General features: G+C 52.6%; 4 protein-coding genes across 4 annotated transcripts; 2 read left to right on the forward strand and 2 right to left on the reverse strand.

Moving 5' to 3' along the window:
• Positions 1-65: 65 nt before the first annotated feature.
• SMAC4_06693 (uncharacterized protein) lies at positions 66-4316 on the reverse strand (the record flags this gene model as incomplete). Its single annotated transcript, XM_003347812.2, has 1 exon — positions 66-4316. The coding sequence occupies exon 1, from the start codon at positions 4113-4115 to the stop codon at positions 66-68; it is 4050 nt and encodes a 1349-aa protein (XP_003347860.1). The 5' UTR covers positions 4116-4316.
• Positions 4317-5232: 916 nt separating this feature from the next.
• On the forward strand, positions 5233-7205 carry SMAC4_06694 (uncharacterized protein). Its single transcript, XM_003347813.2, has 4 exons — positions 5233-5931; positions 5989-6078; positions 6178-6270; positions 6387-7205. The coding sequence occupies exons 1-4, from the start codon at positions 5775-5777 to the stop codon at positions 6863-6865; spliced, it is 819 nt and encodes a 272-aa protein (XP_003347861.2). The 5' UTR covers positions 5233-5774; the 3' UTR covers positions 6866-7205.
• Positions 7206-7361: 156 nt separating this feature from the next.
• On the reverse strand, positions 7362-11507 carry SMAC4_06695 (uncharacterized protein). The gene is made up of 3 exons (XM_066090498.1): positions 9132-11507; positions 8477-9067; positions 7362-8419 (listed from the first exon to the last, which is right to left on the reverse strand). The coding sequence occupies exons 1-2, from the start codon at positions 10238-10240 to the stop codon at positions 8485-8487; spliced, it is 1692 nt and encodes a 563-aa protein (XP_065946748.1). The 5' UTR covers positions 10241-11507; the 3' UTR covers positions 7362-8419; positions 8477-8484.
• A 3647-nt stretch (positions 11508-15154) lies between these two features.
• SMAC4_12106 (uncharacterized protein) lies at positions 15155-15561 on the forward strand (the record flags this gene model as incomplete). Its single annotated transcript, XM_003347815.1, has 2 exons — positions 15155-15274; positions 15325-15561. 2 exons carry the CDS (start codon positions 15155-15157, stop codon positions 15559-15561), a joined length of 357 nt encoding a protein of 118 aa, XP_003347863.1.
• Between the last annotated feature and the right edge of the window lie 360 nt (positions 15562-15921).

A 15921-nucleotide genomic window follows, 5' to 3' on the forward strand; every position in this document is an offset into this window, starting at 1 on the left:
ACAATAACACCCATCCAAACTACAAATATTACCAGAGAGAGGTCTGCCACACAGTGACAGAGAGATCACGAAGAAGAAGCCCTCAACTCCTCCAAAGCCTTCCTCGCCATCTCCACGCTCTCAAACGCCTCCCCCTGCACCGCCACCCTCCTCCTCCTTCCTAATCCCCTTACCTTCAACCACCTCTTTCGTTCCCTTTTTCTTTCCACGGAACCACCCCTTGTATCCTTCTTTTCGTTCTCCTTTACACCATTAACGTCATTATTAACGCCATTAATAACCCCCCCATCTACCACCGCTCCTCCATTGACTGCTCCCTTCCCGTTCGTCATAGCCTGCTGCTGCTTCTTCGCCTGTTTCTTCTCTGCCTTCTTCTTCATCTTTTTCCTCCTCCCCTTATCCCCACTCTCAACATCCTGCAACGCTTCCCACAACTCCCTCAGTACCTTCCACCCCTCCACCACCTCCTCCATTCTTCTTTTTCTCTCTTCAGGGCTAACGGCCTCGAGTTCCCTCGCGCCCTGCACGATCCTTGCTCTGCGGATATACTTCCCCGGTCCCCTTCCTCGCTGAGCCTGCTTGACCACGCCCTTGAGCGTGTACCCAATGGGCCCAATGATAGCCGAGATATCCTTCAGCACGAAGCCCGTAAGCCCCATACCTACGCCCTTGACGAGACCGATCATGCGGCCTGTTGGAGCTGGTCCACCCGTCGTTGTTGTTGTTGCGACTTCTACCCCGCCTGCTTGATCGGTGTTTCCGGACCCGGAAGCGGTAGAAGAAGAGGGTTTACCACCACCCATTCCAGCCCCTTCTTTAAACCCGCGATACGGCAACCTCACTAGCCCTGTCCAGCCATCGTAGATGCCAAACACGAACTCGTGGCCTGCGGCTTTTAACCCGGACTTGATCCCCGTCACACGCGTGGGGCGGCGGACGGTGTCGTCGCCGTAAAGCCGGGGCGCGTTGTGAAAGCCCTGGGCGAGAGCGATGGATAGATCGACGGGGGCGCGGGCGATGGCAGAGATAGACTTGATCGCTCCCTGACCGATCTCGTGCACGACTTCCTCGGCTACTTCGGCTGGGTCGGTGGTGGACTCGCCACCGTTGGTGGTGGTGGTTTGGTTGGTTAGGTTTGTGTCGGTGCGGTGGTCGGGGGCGGGGCGGATGGGTGCCAGAACGGGAGATGCCCCTGGGGACGGGGAGGGGGAGGATGATAACGGGGATGGAGTTTCGAGGCGGGGACGGGTGTTGTAGATGGCGTTGGTGGTGGTTGTGGTGATGTTGGGGATGGAACGGCCTGATTCGGGGGTGGTCTCGTTGGAGTTGGACTTTTCGACGGCGGTGGCGTCGTCTGGTTTTGTGTCGCTTGATTCAGCATCAGACTTCTTGTTATCGTTGGCGGCGGCGGCGGCGTGGTCCTTGGTTTCGACTTTCTGGAGGGCTCCATCCTGTTGCTCGGACGGCTTTTCCGTCTTCTCACCATTGACTGCCGAGTTGCCATTCTCCTTCCCCTTCCCCTTCTCTTCCGACCTAGCCTCCTCTCGTGCCTTCAACTTTTTCTCCCGTCTTTCTCTCCTCTCCTGCTTCTTGACCTTTCTCTGCTTGGCCTTCTTGCCCAGCCTAATCGGCACTCCACCAATACCCGAGAATACATCGCCCACCGTCGACACAACCGTGCCCGCTACGCCTGTCACCGGCTCACCAGGTCCCTCAAAGTCATTCCATTCGACATGTCGAAGCAGCCTCAAGTTCTTCCACGAGGTGAGTCTCTTCTCGACAGCCAGGTCCGCAGCCATAGCACTCAGCTTCAACCCAGTCGGACTTCCCTTGACATGCCACACCGCCGTCTTATCTCTCAAAATAGAGCATCGCATCGACCTATCGCCCTGGAGCATCAAGCCCCTGTGGAAAGCCTTGCAAGCGTTCTCAGCTCCATCACCTTCCTCGCTGATACGTTGCGCAATTTCCTCCACGGCTTTCACAGCCTCCTCGGTAAGGCAGTACTGGATTCCCTCGGCCAGCTTTTCTGCCGTAAGGCTCTTGTACGGCACCGGTTCCGGGCCAGCCTTGGAGTTACTCACCATGGACCCCCAGAAGTGCTGGTCACCGAAGAAGGGGACGATCATAGTCGGCTTGCCGCACTTGAGCGCAATAGCAGTGGTGCCTGCACCACCGTGGATTACACAAGCGCGAACTCGGGGGAAGAGCCAGTCGTGGGGTGTGTTGTCGAGCATGTGAATATTCTCGGGAACGTCGAGACTGTCGCCGCCTAAACCACCCCAGCCTTTGGAGACGAGGGCGCGCACACCGGCTTGTTTGACGGCGTCGAAGATCATCTGCGTGAACCTATCTGCGTCGTCGACGACGATGGATCCGAAACCGATGTAGATTGGAGCCTCGCCGGCTTCGAGGAACTTGACTAGGTCATCGGGAGGCTTGAAGGTGGAAGCCAGTTCGAGGAAGACAAAGCCGGATACGTCAATCTCGTCACCCCAGTCCTCGGGTTTGGCAACGAGGCCGGGACTCCAGAGGTAGCTGAATGGAACGTGTAGACGGTAGGTGGCGCCGGGAGCCCAGAGGGTGGAAACGGGATCGAGACCGAGTGTCTTGACGCGGAAGTCATTGACCAAGTCGCCGAGACCTTGCCAGACCATCATCTCTACTAAAGGGTAGGAGATCCAGTTCGTATAGCCGGGGTCGACATTGGACTTCTTGATGCTGGCAAGTGGATGGGGGAACGCTTGGGTGGGGGTATAGGGAAAAGTAAACATCAAATGGACGGGAATACCCAGCGCCTCGGCGCAGTGGATATGGGCGAAGCTGGGCGGGTTGGCAATGATAGCATCGGCTACAAAGGGGTCCATGCGACCCATCATCTTGAGGTTGCGAACATCCCGCTCATCATCGGTGGCGTTGATGCAGGCTCGCCAGAAGCCCTCAAACATGCCAGCCATGGCGGCGCGACGTTTCCCGATGTCGCCAGCTTTTACTGATTCCAAAGTCGGGATCATACCGGGGTTCTTGACCATGAAGCTCATGAGCTCTGCTGGGTCACCTCCGACGGAAAAGAACTCGAGGCCAGAGTCCTTTTCGACAAAGTCGCGAAAGGCAGGATGTGTAGCAATGCGTACGCGATGGCCGTATTGCTCTTTCAGAACCTTGCCGATCTTGAGGAAAGGTTGGGCATCGCCGCGAGAACCGATGACCATGATGACGATGTTCAGCTTTGGGCAGGAAATCTTGTCTGGGCCGGCAGTGGTAGAGGCCGTGGAGAGTCGCGACACGACGGACGGCTTCCTGACTTGCTCGGCATTCTTGTTAGAGATCTCGCCCCTTGCCGGTATCACCTTCTTTACTGCCATTCCCAGGGCTTTTGCCAGGTATCCCGTACTGCTCATGTCGTTGACCGAGATGCTAAGGCGGCCATCACGCTTGTTGAACCTGCCCTTTGTCCTGTAGTGTTCATTCCCGACATTGAACTTCCCAAAGTGGTTTTCATGGTGTTCCTTTTGCTTGGTATCGCCTTTCCTTCGGAAGAGGTGCTTCTTGTGCCCATGGCCATGGCGATGTCCCTCTTCCTCCTCCGACGACTCGCTACTGGAATCCGAGTCGTTGTCAAAGGCGTGTAGAGGTGCCCTAGGATCCCACATTGCGCGGTTGAACTGCGAAGTATTTGTACCAGACCGTTGTATAGGCGGTACGAGGAAGGAGTCTTGTCTATTGGCTCGTGTCGCTGCCTCGGTCTGCCACTTTTTGGTCGCGGGTCGCTTGAGGGGTTCGGTATTGGTTTTGCGCAATCGTGGTGATTCGGGGACTTGGTCTATCGGAGTCTCTTGATGAGGATGATGATGATGATGACGATGATGATGATGATGATGATGCTGATGATGACGCTCTTGTTGATGCGACTTGGGTGGCGCTACTGGCGAGATGCTCGGCGACTGGGTTTCCGGGGGAACGTGGGAAGGGTATATGAGGTTGCCCTTGGCGTCGCGAATGACGGTAACATGGGCGCCAGACGGACTTGTGGTTGTTTCGAGCTTGACGGGGATCGGGTCTGAGGTATCTGAGGTTGTCGCAGCCAGTGGTTGCGTTTCGAAAGCGGTCGCCATCGTGTTGTGATGTGAGAGGGCTTGGGCCCGAGAGTTGTCTCTCTTCAAGGAAGATGCTCGTTATGGTGGTCGCGATGCTTGGAAGTATTCTAGTATGGGACGCGTCTTGCTCTTTAGGGGGGGTTGCTATTATATGACCCGTTAATGGTACCACCAGCGACTGTGACGCATGTAAGAGGCTTTACGTCAAGTGCACCACCTGTTACGTTGTTGGACTGGGTAACGGGTTACCGGTGACAGAACATGTTTTCTCCGGCATGAATTGCCAAGTGTGTGCTGGGTGAAGTCTTGGTGTTTGGCTGAGGATCGCTCGAGTAGGTAGGTTTAGGTAGCTGTGATGGAGATGGTCGTGCTAGTCGATTTTCTAGAAGGATGTGTTGCCCTGATGACTGCAAATTCAAATGCCGTTCGATTGGTTTCTTGATCGGTCGTGTCACTGCCGAGTCTGCTCAAGCGCCTGGAGATCGAATTCCTGTTTTCTGTGCAGTGTCAATGACAGGAGAAAGAGAAACAGCGACACGGCAAGCGGCTGGCCAGACTTCTGGGCAATGACATCATCCTGAGCTGCTTGCTCAATGACTTCAGGCTTGGCACCTCGACTTTCAGGGGCTGCTGCTTGTTAGTACTACTTGTAGCACATGTTAACAGCGGCAACCTTATTCCCTCGCTCCAGTATGTTCGCTTTTGAAGAGATGTCCCAATGTGGTTGTTTTGAATCGCCAAACTGATCTTGGAGGAATATGAAGATTCATTTGTGATTAAGGCACAAGAGACAGTCCGACATCCTGTTCTGGCCTGAAGAGCTGTACACCATCAGCCAACCCTGTCGGTTCATCCCGAAAGCCACTAACACTAACACCCGGAGGATCCACCAGCATCTGGACAGACACATCCCAACCCCGACAACGTCAACCACATCTGCATCTGTTGACTGGAGACATGATCTACAAACTCAATCACACATCTGAGATGGATCTTCAACACACCTTAAATATCCGGGTCACGACCCGACTTGGTCAAAAATGAGAGCTACAGTACATACCTGAGCTTCGCCAAGTCCATCTCTATAGAATAGTACGTACCTTTGAGTCCAGACTGAATCAGTCCTTACAAGTACCCGGGCTGAATCCTTTGGAATCCGTGCCAAGCCAATCACCCCCAAAGGGCCCCAAGACGCTGAGTAACCCAGGGTCCCATCCTTTTCGCCAAAGGGTACCAAAGGGCAACCAAAGGATTCTCGACAAAGCTTCCGACTTACATAGCTCCTTACCCAATCGGGTAGTCATGGCGACCCCCTTCTTCCCAACGCTTCCTACCGGCAACCTGAGGTTGCTTGGGCATCTCTTACCCAATGTTTAGACATCGCTTAACGATCATTCCCATGAGCTTTGAGCAGGGAATGAGTGGTGTTGAATACGAGAGTAAAAGTCCACCAATGTCGATAGTTTTATTGGGGGGTTATGTAAGGTGCTGAGTAAAGATGTGGGATTGCTTGACAAACTTGAGTAGCATCTGTTGTGATTCCCGATAACAGCCACTTGGGCACGGAGAATGAGAGTCGGTGAATTGAAAGGCTCATGGGGGAAGACTGTGTTACCAATGTTCTCGCTGGTGATGGACTATTGAGGATGTATAAGAAGGGAAGCATGGTCTCGAAGGATGAGGCCAAGAAGAGCAGCAACACCATCATCACTTCCATCTCTTCCCATCTCGACATTTAATACGAACACTGGGACGATATCGATCAATATGAAGTTCCAAGTCGCAACTCTCCTCTCCGCTGCCTCTCTCCTGGCCAGCAGTGTCATGGCTGACAGTGAGTTTCCAAGATACCTATCCTCCAAGTGATGTGGGCACATACTGACATGTCCAGGCTACCCATGGGAGCGACTCGAGAAGAACAACTCCGTCCTTGTCATCCTCGACCTCCAAGAGGGTCTCTACCAACTTGCTCGCGACTGGGGTAAGTGTTTCCCTTCCCTTCCCTTATCACCCCCAAGCCCTCTTTTTCCTCTCCCTCTCCTCTCCAATAACCACTAACACCCCATCACACCACGAACAGACGCAACCCTCTACAAGCAAAGCATGCTAGCCCACGCCTCCCTCGCCACCGTCTTTGACATCCCCGTCATCATGTCCACCTCCGCCGAGACCGGTAAAGTCCTCACTGCTGCATTCCACCACTTTTTCCTCCACCCCCCCCCCCCCCCCCCCTTTTCTTACATCCCCTCCTAACAAAGTTCTAACAATCCCCTCCCTCCCTCCTCATAGGTCCCAACGGCCCCCTCCCTAACGAGATCCTCACCATGTACCCGTCCGCGCCGCTCATCAAGCGCCAAGGCGAGGTAAACGCCTGGGACAACCCCGCCTTCCGGTCCGCCATCCAAGCCACCAACCGCACGCAGATCATCCTGGCGGGCATCGTGACGGACGTGTGCACGGCTTTCTTAGCGCGCTCTTTGCGGGCCGAGGGATACAGCGTGTGGGCGAACCTGGAAGCTTCCGGCACCACGACGAAAGAAATCAGGGAGATTTCCAACGATGCGATGATTAGGTCCGGGGTGAATGTCGTGTCACTGTTTGCGATTGTGTGTGATTTGATGCGCGATTGGAGAAATACACCTGGCGCGAAGGAGTTGATTCCTTGGCTGGATCGGTACTTGCCTGCTTATGGGATGGTGGCTAGGGCGCATAAGGCGGCGGTGGAGGAAGGGGAGGTGCAGCCTGGTGAGGATGGGTTGGACAGATGAGTAAGTAAGGTAAGATAGGTGAGGAAATAGATGATGGAGGACGGGGAGAAAGGAGGAAAGAGAGAAGGGAGGGAGAAAGGGGCGACGGGAATGTCACGGTGGACTCGAGCGTGAGAAGGGTGAAAGGAGGAAGGAACCAAGAGGTTGTAAGAGACAGGCATCAGAAGAAGGTACAAGGAGCCATGAAGGCAAGGGAGGTGCAATTTTGGAGTGCTTTCTCTCTCAGCTGTGGAAATGATGCAGAACTCCACGGCACAATCAAAATCAAAATCAAAATAGCTGGCTGGCCCTTCGTTTGTAGCTTCCAGATTTGCGATTCCCAAACCCCGCAACGACTGCTGTACTTCTCTTCTCTCATGCATGACCGAAACAAGAGAAGTAATGAGGAAGGAACAATGGGAACGCACCCCAGGGTCCGAAGGTCTGGATGGATAAGTAACAGATTTTCAAGAAAAGTGGAATGAATAGTATGGTTTTGGGCATGCAGGCAGCTTCATGGAGGTTATGTCAAAAGGTAGATATGAACCATTTGAACTACCAAAGACGATAGGATATGCAATGAGCCGCCGCAGCCTTGTTCTATGCTTGAGAGGAGAGCAAAGTCAAATCTTTTTACTCCGTTTCATACAGTATCATCCCAATCGTAATATGACATGACATGACATCGTAACATCATAAACCAGCAGCAGGAAGTACAAGAAATCTGCTCGCTTCCTTTTTTTGTGTGAACCCGCTTAGAAAAGTGAGACGTCCAACGCCGCCAACAACTGAGATATCGGAAGAAAGAAATACCAATTCGTGAAAAGAAACCCAAGCTGAGAGCTCATAGAACCTTTTATCTAAATCCCAAAAATGCCTGCCTAGGTATCAAAAAAGAGACAAAAAAGAAAATTTGTCCAACAAGAAGTCATAAGTCGTCAAGAACCCCGATCCCAAGAACAAGAAAAAAAAAAGCGCCCCAGTACAAAAACAGCCAGAGAAAACAAAACCGGTATATCCGCCCATTCCATCTTCAGTATATGATACTGTTGATCTCATATCCAGCCCCCCAAACTTTTCTAACTCCAAAACTTTTCTTTCCAGAAGTCCTAACCATTTGCTTTTCCCGTCCAGTTCCCATTTTTTCCTTTCCTTTGTACATTCGGCCACTGTCAACAAACAACTTCTATCATCCCCTCGTCCCCTGGTTTCAACTTCCTCAACTTCGTTTGCGAAATAGTTCTGAAGGTGACGCATCGGCGCCCCTGACAGTCTGTTCCATGACCACTGGTCCGGCGTCAATGCGCTAGAGTCTCGAGTAGGTCCATGGAGCCCATCAGACCTTGGTCCAGATCATCCTCACTCCCGGCACAACAATGGCTCATGGGTCGGCCTCGACTCGGCGCGGCGAGGTGGCTAGCCCGTCACAGCTTTGTGGCGAGGAGTGGTCCAGTACCGTCCTTTGTTTTGACGTTGACTGGTTCAAGTGACCTAGCACTTGAAGAGATTGTGGACTCAAAGTCCAGGAGGCTATCTCCAGGAAGTTGGTCGGTAGTTTTCATTCAGAACCAATGTCTAATCGCGCAGTCAGTAAATAGCCCGTGAGGTTGGAGAAGAAGATGGTGAACTTACCAGAATATTTACATCTTCCAGCTGCGGGGCTGAACACCGCTGGAAAGGGCTTGGTGAAGCTTGCCCATGGCGGCCAAGTGCTCCTGCGCATCCTTGATGTACTGGAGGCTCTGGGGGTCCTCGGGCTGAAGGTATTCCTGGAAAATGCTCTGGAGAGCCTTCTGGTGCTCGCTCCACTGAGCACGGTAAACGTCGGCCTGAGCCTCAGCCTTGCTAATCTTGTTGGCTGACTTGCGAGAGCTGGTCTTCTCCTGAGCTTCCTGCTTATCACACTCACTCTTTCTCTTGCGGCCCCGGGAAGAAGCACTGGCTCCAGACGGGGGAGGAGAAGAAGCGGCATGGGCAGTAGAGCCATTGTCGTTGTGTACGCGCCTCATGTGGTCCCTCAAGTTCCATTGGCGGGGGAAGCCATGTCCAGGAAGCGAGCGTTCACATCCCTCATAAGTGCAGAGATAGGGCTTCTCTCCATGTCCGTGCATGGCGTGGGCCTCACGCTCATGACGAAGAAGGCAAGCGGTAGAAGAGAAACGAGCGTTCTGGCACCCTTCAACCTTGCAGCGGTAGGGCTTGAGGTGAGAATCAACGAACTTGCTGTAATGACGGATGATGGTTAGTAAAGTGGCTCGTAGTGAAGCGGAAAACAAAAGTATCTTACTCATAGTTGCACTTGAGCTTCTCGGGCTTGTGGTTGCAGTTGGTCTCACCCTCCCATGGGCAGTGGAAAAGACCGTCGGCTTGCGGAAGAGCGTTCTTGTAGAGATAGTGATCCCTGGCAGACTCACCATCGCCGCTCATACGGCGAGCGCTGAAAGCAGGAAGAGAAAAGGCATCTTCCATAGCAGGAATCACGTTTCCATGGACATCCTCAGTGGTCATGAATTGCGAACCGGTGCGGCTCATCCTGATGTTCCCATAATCGTAAGAGAGTGTTCCGGAAGAAGGCAAAACTTCGGTAGCAACATACCTGGGCGATTGGCTGGGAAGAACGGGCGAGATAGAGCTTGTGCTCTCCTCAGGGGAAGAGACAGAAGGAACACCAGAGAAAACATCCCCCTCGAAGAATCCGGGAGAAGACATGCGCGAAGAGCCAATAGGGCTAGGAGAGCCCCAAGACTGAGGAGAGCTGCCAATCATACCGGCAGTGAAGATCTGGGGGTTCACATGCTGGTTCATAGCAGAAGGTCCCATCTCGGTGGAGTAGGGAAGACCATCCGGCATGCCCATCATGCTGGTATAGAATGCCGGGTGCCCGTTGAATGATTCAAAGTCCGGAGTAGAGAACTGGGGCACATCCATCATGTGGCCGTTTGTCAATGAGGCATCCTGATAACTGGAGCCATTGCCAGAGACATCAAGCTTGGACAAAGCCGAGGAAGTGGAGGTGAGATGAACCGACGGAACTCTCGACCTTCCTACCCTCTTGGTTGGGGGTGTCGACTTGGTGATCCTTTGCTTGTGGCTGCTGGTAGAGCTCTGGGAAGTCATGCGGCGCATAGGTTCCGCCTTTGGAACCTTGTCAACCGCGGCAGCAGCAGCGCTCCACTTGGCTTGATAGTCCTCCATGGTCTCCGTTTGATCCGGCCTTGGTGTGTTCTGGCTGAAAGGAATGAAGCAGTCCTCGGCATCTCCAGTGGTATAGTAGTCTCCGGCAACAGTGAATTCGGAAAAGTTCTGCGGGCCTTCCGTTGTCGCATCCCAAGACGAACCGTTCAGGTCCGCGGGTCCTGTCTGACAGAAAAACATCCCAGTAGTGGAGGGAAGCATGTTGGTTTGGGCAAAGCTGTAATCGCTGGGGAAGGTTAGTATGCTATCAAAACAGATCCGGTTGTTGAAGTCGCGAAAAAAGAAAGACCAAAGAAAAGCCAGAGTCCAGATGTCACAACTTTGTTCCTGCACATCGTTTAATGTTAGTTCTCGCGTTGCGGGTCAAGGGGGTGAGAGCATGAATACGGACCAACTGGGCTGCCAAAGCAGAGTATTTCTGGCGGATTTGCCATCCAGATCCATGGAGTAATTCGAACAGAAAAACAAGACGAAAAAGAAAATATCCATGTGAATCCAGAAAGTCCATATCGGTGACCAGGTCCATAATGGCAAAAACAAAAGAAACAAATCCGGCGTCAAAACCCATGGGTCGAAATGTCCAGAGAGAGTGAAAATCCAAGACTGCACCGTCACACGCCTCTGCCTGATACAATAACATCAGGAACTGAGGATGTTTTTGGGTGTTGTCGAAGAATCCAGAGGTCTTTGTTTGTCGAGAATGAAAAATCCTGGCATGCTGACGAAAGATCCACAAAAGTCCTTGTTATATCCAGGCGAGTGAGAAAGAGAGAAAATGGCGTCCGACTTTTTGATGCTGGGCGAATGACCGACGGCGATTGTTGCGACATCTCTTTAGCACCTCAAATCCCATTGCGAATAACTGCAAGGGACAAGGAACAGAGACGAGGACGCTGAATGGAAAAGCAGAAAAACGGAAAAATCCCATCTGGCGTACAGTGATGTCCTTTGGCGTATCCTGGATTGTGACCGGTGTTTTCGGCGTCTCCTCGATCCTCTGAACAGAAAAAGCAAAATTCCGAGCGAAAATCCACGGCTGTTTCTCCGGCAAGGTGAAATGAGAGTCCATGACGAAAAATGGTGATTGTCCTTGTCCGGCAAAAAAGTGAGATGATTGAATCGTCCGTTTGTCCGATACTCACCATGAGATGCTCCGAAGAGACATGCAAATGATATAACAGGAGAACACGCATGCATGAAAGCAGCAGTTCTTCAGACTCAATGAAGAGTCGAGTCCTTTGGCGCTTCAATCCATGGCGTTTGAAAGTGAGATCCGGCAGTGTCTCGTCTGATGTGTGTCCTGTGATCCTTTGGGTCATATCCATGAAAACGGCTTCCATAGGCAATTCAGTAGTCCTCAAAACGGGTATTTGTCTCAAGTCTCCTTATGGCCGAAAATGCCTCAAGCGCAGCCTGACTGAGGCGTTGCTATGGCAAAGTTGTTGTTGTTGTTGTTGTTGTTGTCGAGATAGTAAACACGCCGAACGCCAGAACAAAAGAAAACATACAAGACTTGACACTCAACATGAAGACGCAGAAGAAACGCAAAAAGCACAATGGGCCTCCCAGGTAGAAAGATAAGAAAGCAGCGCAAAATACCTCGAGGGGGTGTGAACCTCATCTAGCTCAACGTGGGTGTTGTAGCCAGACATTGTGTTATCAGAATTCCGGGGCACAACAATGGCAGTCATTCCTCGGGCTGTGTGTCCGGTAGTGTCCTGTGGTGGTAACGCTCTCTGATAGCACTCTGAGCAAATAACACTCGGAGCAGAGAGCAGAGAGTAGTAGAGAAGAGTCCTGTGGGCTGAAAGTCCTTGCGGCTTGAATGGAGAGTGAAGAGAGAAAAAGTCCTTTGGGCTCGATTATGTGTGTCGTGAGACTCAACCTGGGGCTGTCGTGAAACACCTGGGGCAGAGCGGGAAAGTCCTTCAAGTAATCCTGTGTGGGTCGTAGATCTGTTGATCTCCAGCTTTCTCTGATCTGGTGTACAAGAAGAGAAAGGACGCAAGATGACGAGATGAGGGGGGCAAGAGCTTGTATAAGAAGCTGAGGAAGGAGCCGAAGAAGCGTCGAGAAGGACTGGATCCGGATTTGGTGTGAGTGGTTCCTGTGGTTGTGTGTAGTTGTGTGTGTGTGCGTGTGGTCCAGGGCTGAGTCCAGTGAGGGCGTAGAGAAGCGGCGCTTGGTGGTTGGCTGAAGAGGGTCGTTGGGCACAAATCCAAGACGGGTTGGGCTTCGAAGAAAGTGCGGTGAGGAAATTTGGTCGAGGAAAGAGCAGCTGTTGGGCAGACGAGGGGGAAAAAGACCGGTTTTAATGTCGAGCAGACTGTCGCTCCTTCCCCTCGTTGCTCTTTTTTCTCTCTCTCTTTTCCTTGCGACTGCCAGTGAGAAACCGAATCATTCCGTGCAGCCTTCCTTCCCTCCTCGTCGTAATCTTTGGTCCTCTCAACCCCGGTCCCTTCACACCCTCACACACCCCCTCTCCCCCCCTGGTCGCGAGAAGAGTGGTCGTCCAACTCATTCGACATGAGAGGCATTACAGGGGACCATCCATGGAATTGCACCAAGACCACACCAGTGAGGTGCAGAACATTGCATACCCCACTTTTCCCGCTCTGCCTCTGCCTGCTGTTGCTTTTTTTTGCCATTTGCTTGTGAAATGCATCCAAAACACACCAAGACACTAACACCGAGAACCGCTGCGCTGCGCCAATCTCAACTCCAAACCAAATTCTCACCACTTTCCCACAGCCTCTTTTTACTTTCTCACTTTCCCACTTCCCCCTCTTTTCCCAACCTCTCGCACCTCGCACCACCTCCGCAATAATTGCACTTCTGCACCCGGCAGACTTGTCACATTTCTCATTCTCGCAAAAGTGCCAAAAAGCTGAGCTGGCATCACATACTGCTGCACGTGCAATAGGCCGCGGCTGACGAGGCCCGGCGTGATGGTCATGGTCCGGCGTCTGACTGGCCTGTTATCCTGTTTTCCGGCGATGCGACAAGCGATGGAAGAGAAACATGGAGGGTCTAACAGCGGGGCCAAGGATGGCTCCCCGGCCTATCATGCCCGGTGACGATGGTTAGCCTGCAACCGGGGCCGGCTCTGAGACCGCATTGGCTGCCCGCGACTGGCGTTGGATGGAATTGGCTGCAGCACATGGCTTGCCAACACATCAATGCAGATATCCCCCGGTCCCAAGAGGCACCCCCCCAGCCCACTTGTTTTCACTGGAAGGAGGGGTCTGACTCCGGGGTGTCAGGGTGTGTCTTGCGCGAATTGTGAAATGGTAGGTAGCCCTGGTGCATAGCCCTCCCACAACACCACCACCGCCGTCATCAACACCGATATCACACACGCCCTTGGCTGTGCTTGGCTGTGATAAGATAACTGGGTGATGAGACAAAGGAAATTGAGGCTGATGAGGACGGATGGGGTGAGTGATTTGGCGGGAGATGATGATGCAACGAGAATACGAACAAGAAATATCCAGAGAAGCCGGCGCAACCGATCAAAACACACACCGGGCCTGCCAATATCAGCATATCCCGGACAATTGCGATCTTCAACCGTCAGCCGGGTAATGAGAAGAGAACCAAAAAAAAAATTAAAAAAAATATGACAGACTCGAAACTTCGAAAGCCGTCTCTCCGTCTTTCCTGGTTCATCAATCTGCTGCAATCTGCGCAAAATCTGGAAATCTGATCAAAATCGGAATGATATGGAGCCAAAAATGCGAGAAATGTTTCAAAGATTTCGGCATCCAACGCATGCGCCGCTGCAATGGTAGCCGCGCTGCACTGACAACGCTCAAACCTAAATGGACCCCCGCCTTGGATGGTGGTCTGCTCAGGATGCCTGCAGAAAATGGAAGACTGCATCGTTGACAACTCATCAAGAGGCTTGGAACTGAGGAGACGACTAACAGCCTCTTCGCAACTGGTCTCACCAAGTGCGTGCTCGCCCAATCGCCAACCCGCATGTCCAAGAGATCGAATGAGAGGCTCTCCTCCAGCCAATGCTGTCCCGGCACTGCTTCCCCAAGCCGTCTTTGCGATCTGAGTGGACGGTCATGCACCACTGAAGAGAGAGATGGCTTTCCGTCATGATCCAGTCTTGAGGGGCCGAACTGACAAACGGAAATGACTGCGGCACAAGATGGTCTGATGGTTACTGCTGACTATCGGCCTGCCGTGTCTGTTGCTGCAAAGAGGCTGTCTGTCTGTTGAGGATGGTTGTGTCGATGTGTGGTCGTCTGGATGGACGGGACTGCTTGCGACGACTTCATGGCGGATGAAGCGGGTAATCGCCAAATGTGTCAGAGTCTGGCAAATCTGCCTGCTACTGTCAAAGACGCATCATGGATTCCGTGATGCCTATCGATAGGTTATCAGCCTGTGTGCGGCTTCGCAAGAATGGGCGCAGAGACGGGATAGAATGCGGTGATTTCGTCCGATATCAGGGTCTCCTCTCCCAACTCGACGACTTATCGTTCTGACATGCATTGAGCCGCTTCCTGCATTGCCAGCGTGTAATGTAACCGCCTCATTTTTTCGAACAAATTTTTCAAAGCCGCATCGACACGATGCTACCCTCCCACATTCTCCACGACGTCCATCAACTGGCACCCTCGGCATGGAATTTGCCGAGCCTCAAACCGCAACATCTGAGTGGCATATCTTGAATGCAATCTGCACTCAATATTTACCAATGTCTGCCAATATCTGCCTCACGAGATAAGCTGGTTGGCCTTCACTTACCTGACCTCAATGGCGATGCGACAAAAGGAGGCAATAATGGTCCCGGATCCTATGGTGCCATTGACCAAGAGAGCGCCGATTTGCTCATCGTCGTCGTTCTTTATGCACTCAACGGCTCATAAAGTTGATATGCCGCCAACATCATGATTGCCATGCGCAAAAGGCACCAATGCGTCCGATATCGTGGGTCGTCTTGCAGGAGGGTCCAAAGAGGGTCCAAAGGAGGTCCAGTCATCGTCGTCGTCGTCCGGTCAAATCTCGCCGTCTCCCCAGAAGAATCTCCCAGCCAGCTTCCGCCTTCTCGAACCAAACCGCCGCTCTCACCACCTCCTGTTCCAGCGAGCCAATCGCACAATGGCCTTCCCCATATCTTCTTCTCATGTTCCATTGACTGCGCTCGTCAGGTTGTGGATATGGCGATCATTATTGTCGTCGCATTGTCGCCGTTCATTTTTGCCTCTTCATGTCGTCCAAGTGCGCCGTCCATGTATGGAACCACTGCTCGAGTACGACACTATGCTGAGATGCCTCCATCTTCGCCGATGGTGGTGAGCCGTGAACGGAAAGATCGGTCGTCGTTCTGGCCAGAACCTCGAATCGTCCAGATGCTCGTGGAACAGCTTCGGCATCACCATATCGTGGCTCTCTTCGTGATAAGGATCCATTTCGACTGGACCGTCGTCGATAAGACCGGCACATTCCTCCAAGCTATCCTTCGCGCCGTGTGTAGCCATGTCCGCAAGGCGACATTGTCGAAGTGAACGCGTCAAGTCGGTGGCTTGTTGATGTCCCTAATATGATGCAGCCATCGTAGCAAAAGTTCGTGATCGATTCCCCCTTTTCCTCACATGCCAGCCAAGCCCTTGCAACGTCCCTTGCCCAGTCCAATTGCGGTCTCCTCGTCGCCAGGAACCAACCCATCCACCTCCGATCCCAAAGTCCAATCGCGGTTTCGTAGCATAGATCGTTTTGGAAAGCGTAACATATCGTGTGTAACCGGACCACAATCAGAGATGGTTAAAAAGGCGGGCATACCGATGAATGTCTCCGGCTGAACACCGACATCAAAGAACTCGGACGCAGTCGAAGGGGATTTGTTGAAACATGAGAATGCGGCCAAG

The sequence above is a fragment of the Sordaria macrospora genome, chromosome 4 (assembly GCF_033870435.1).
Source record: "Sordaria macrospora chromosome 4, complete sequence".
Lineage (NCBI taxonomy): Eukaryota > Fungi > Ascomycota > Sordariomycetes > Sordariales > Sordariaceae > Sordaria > Sordaria macrospora.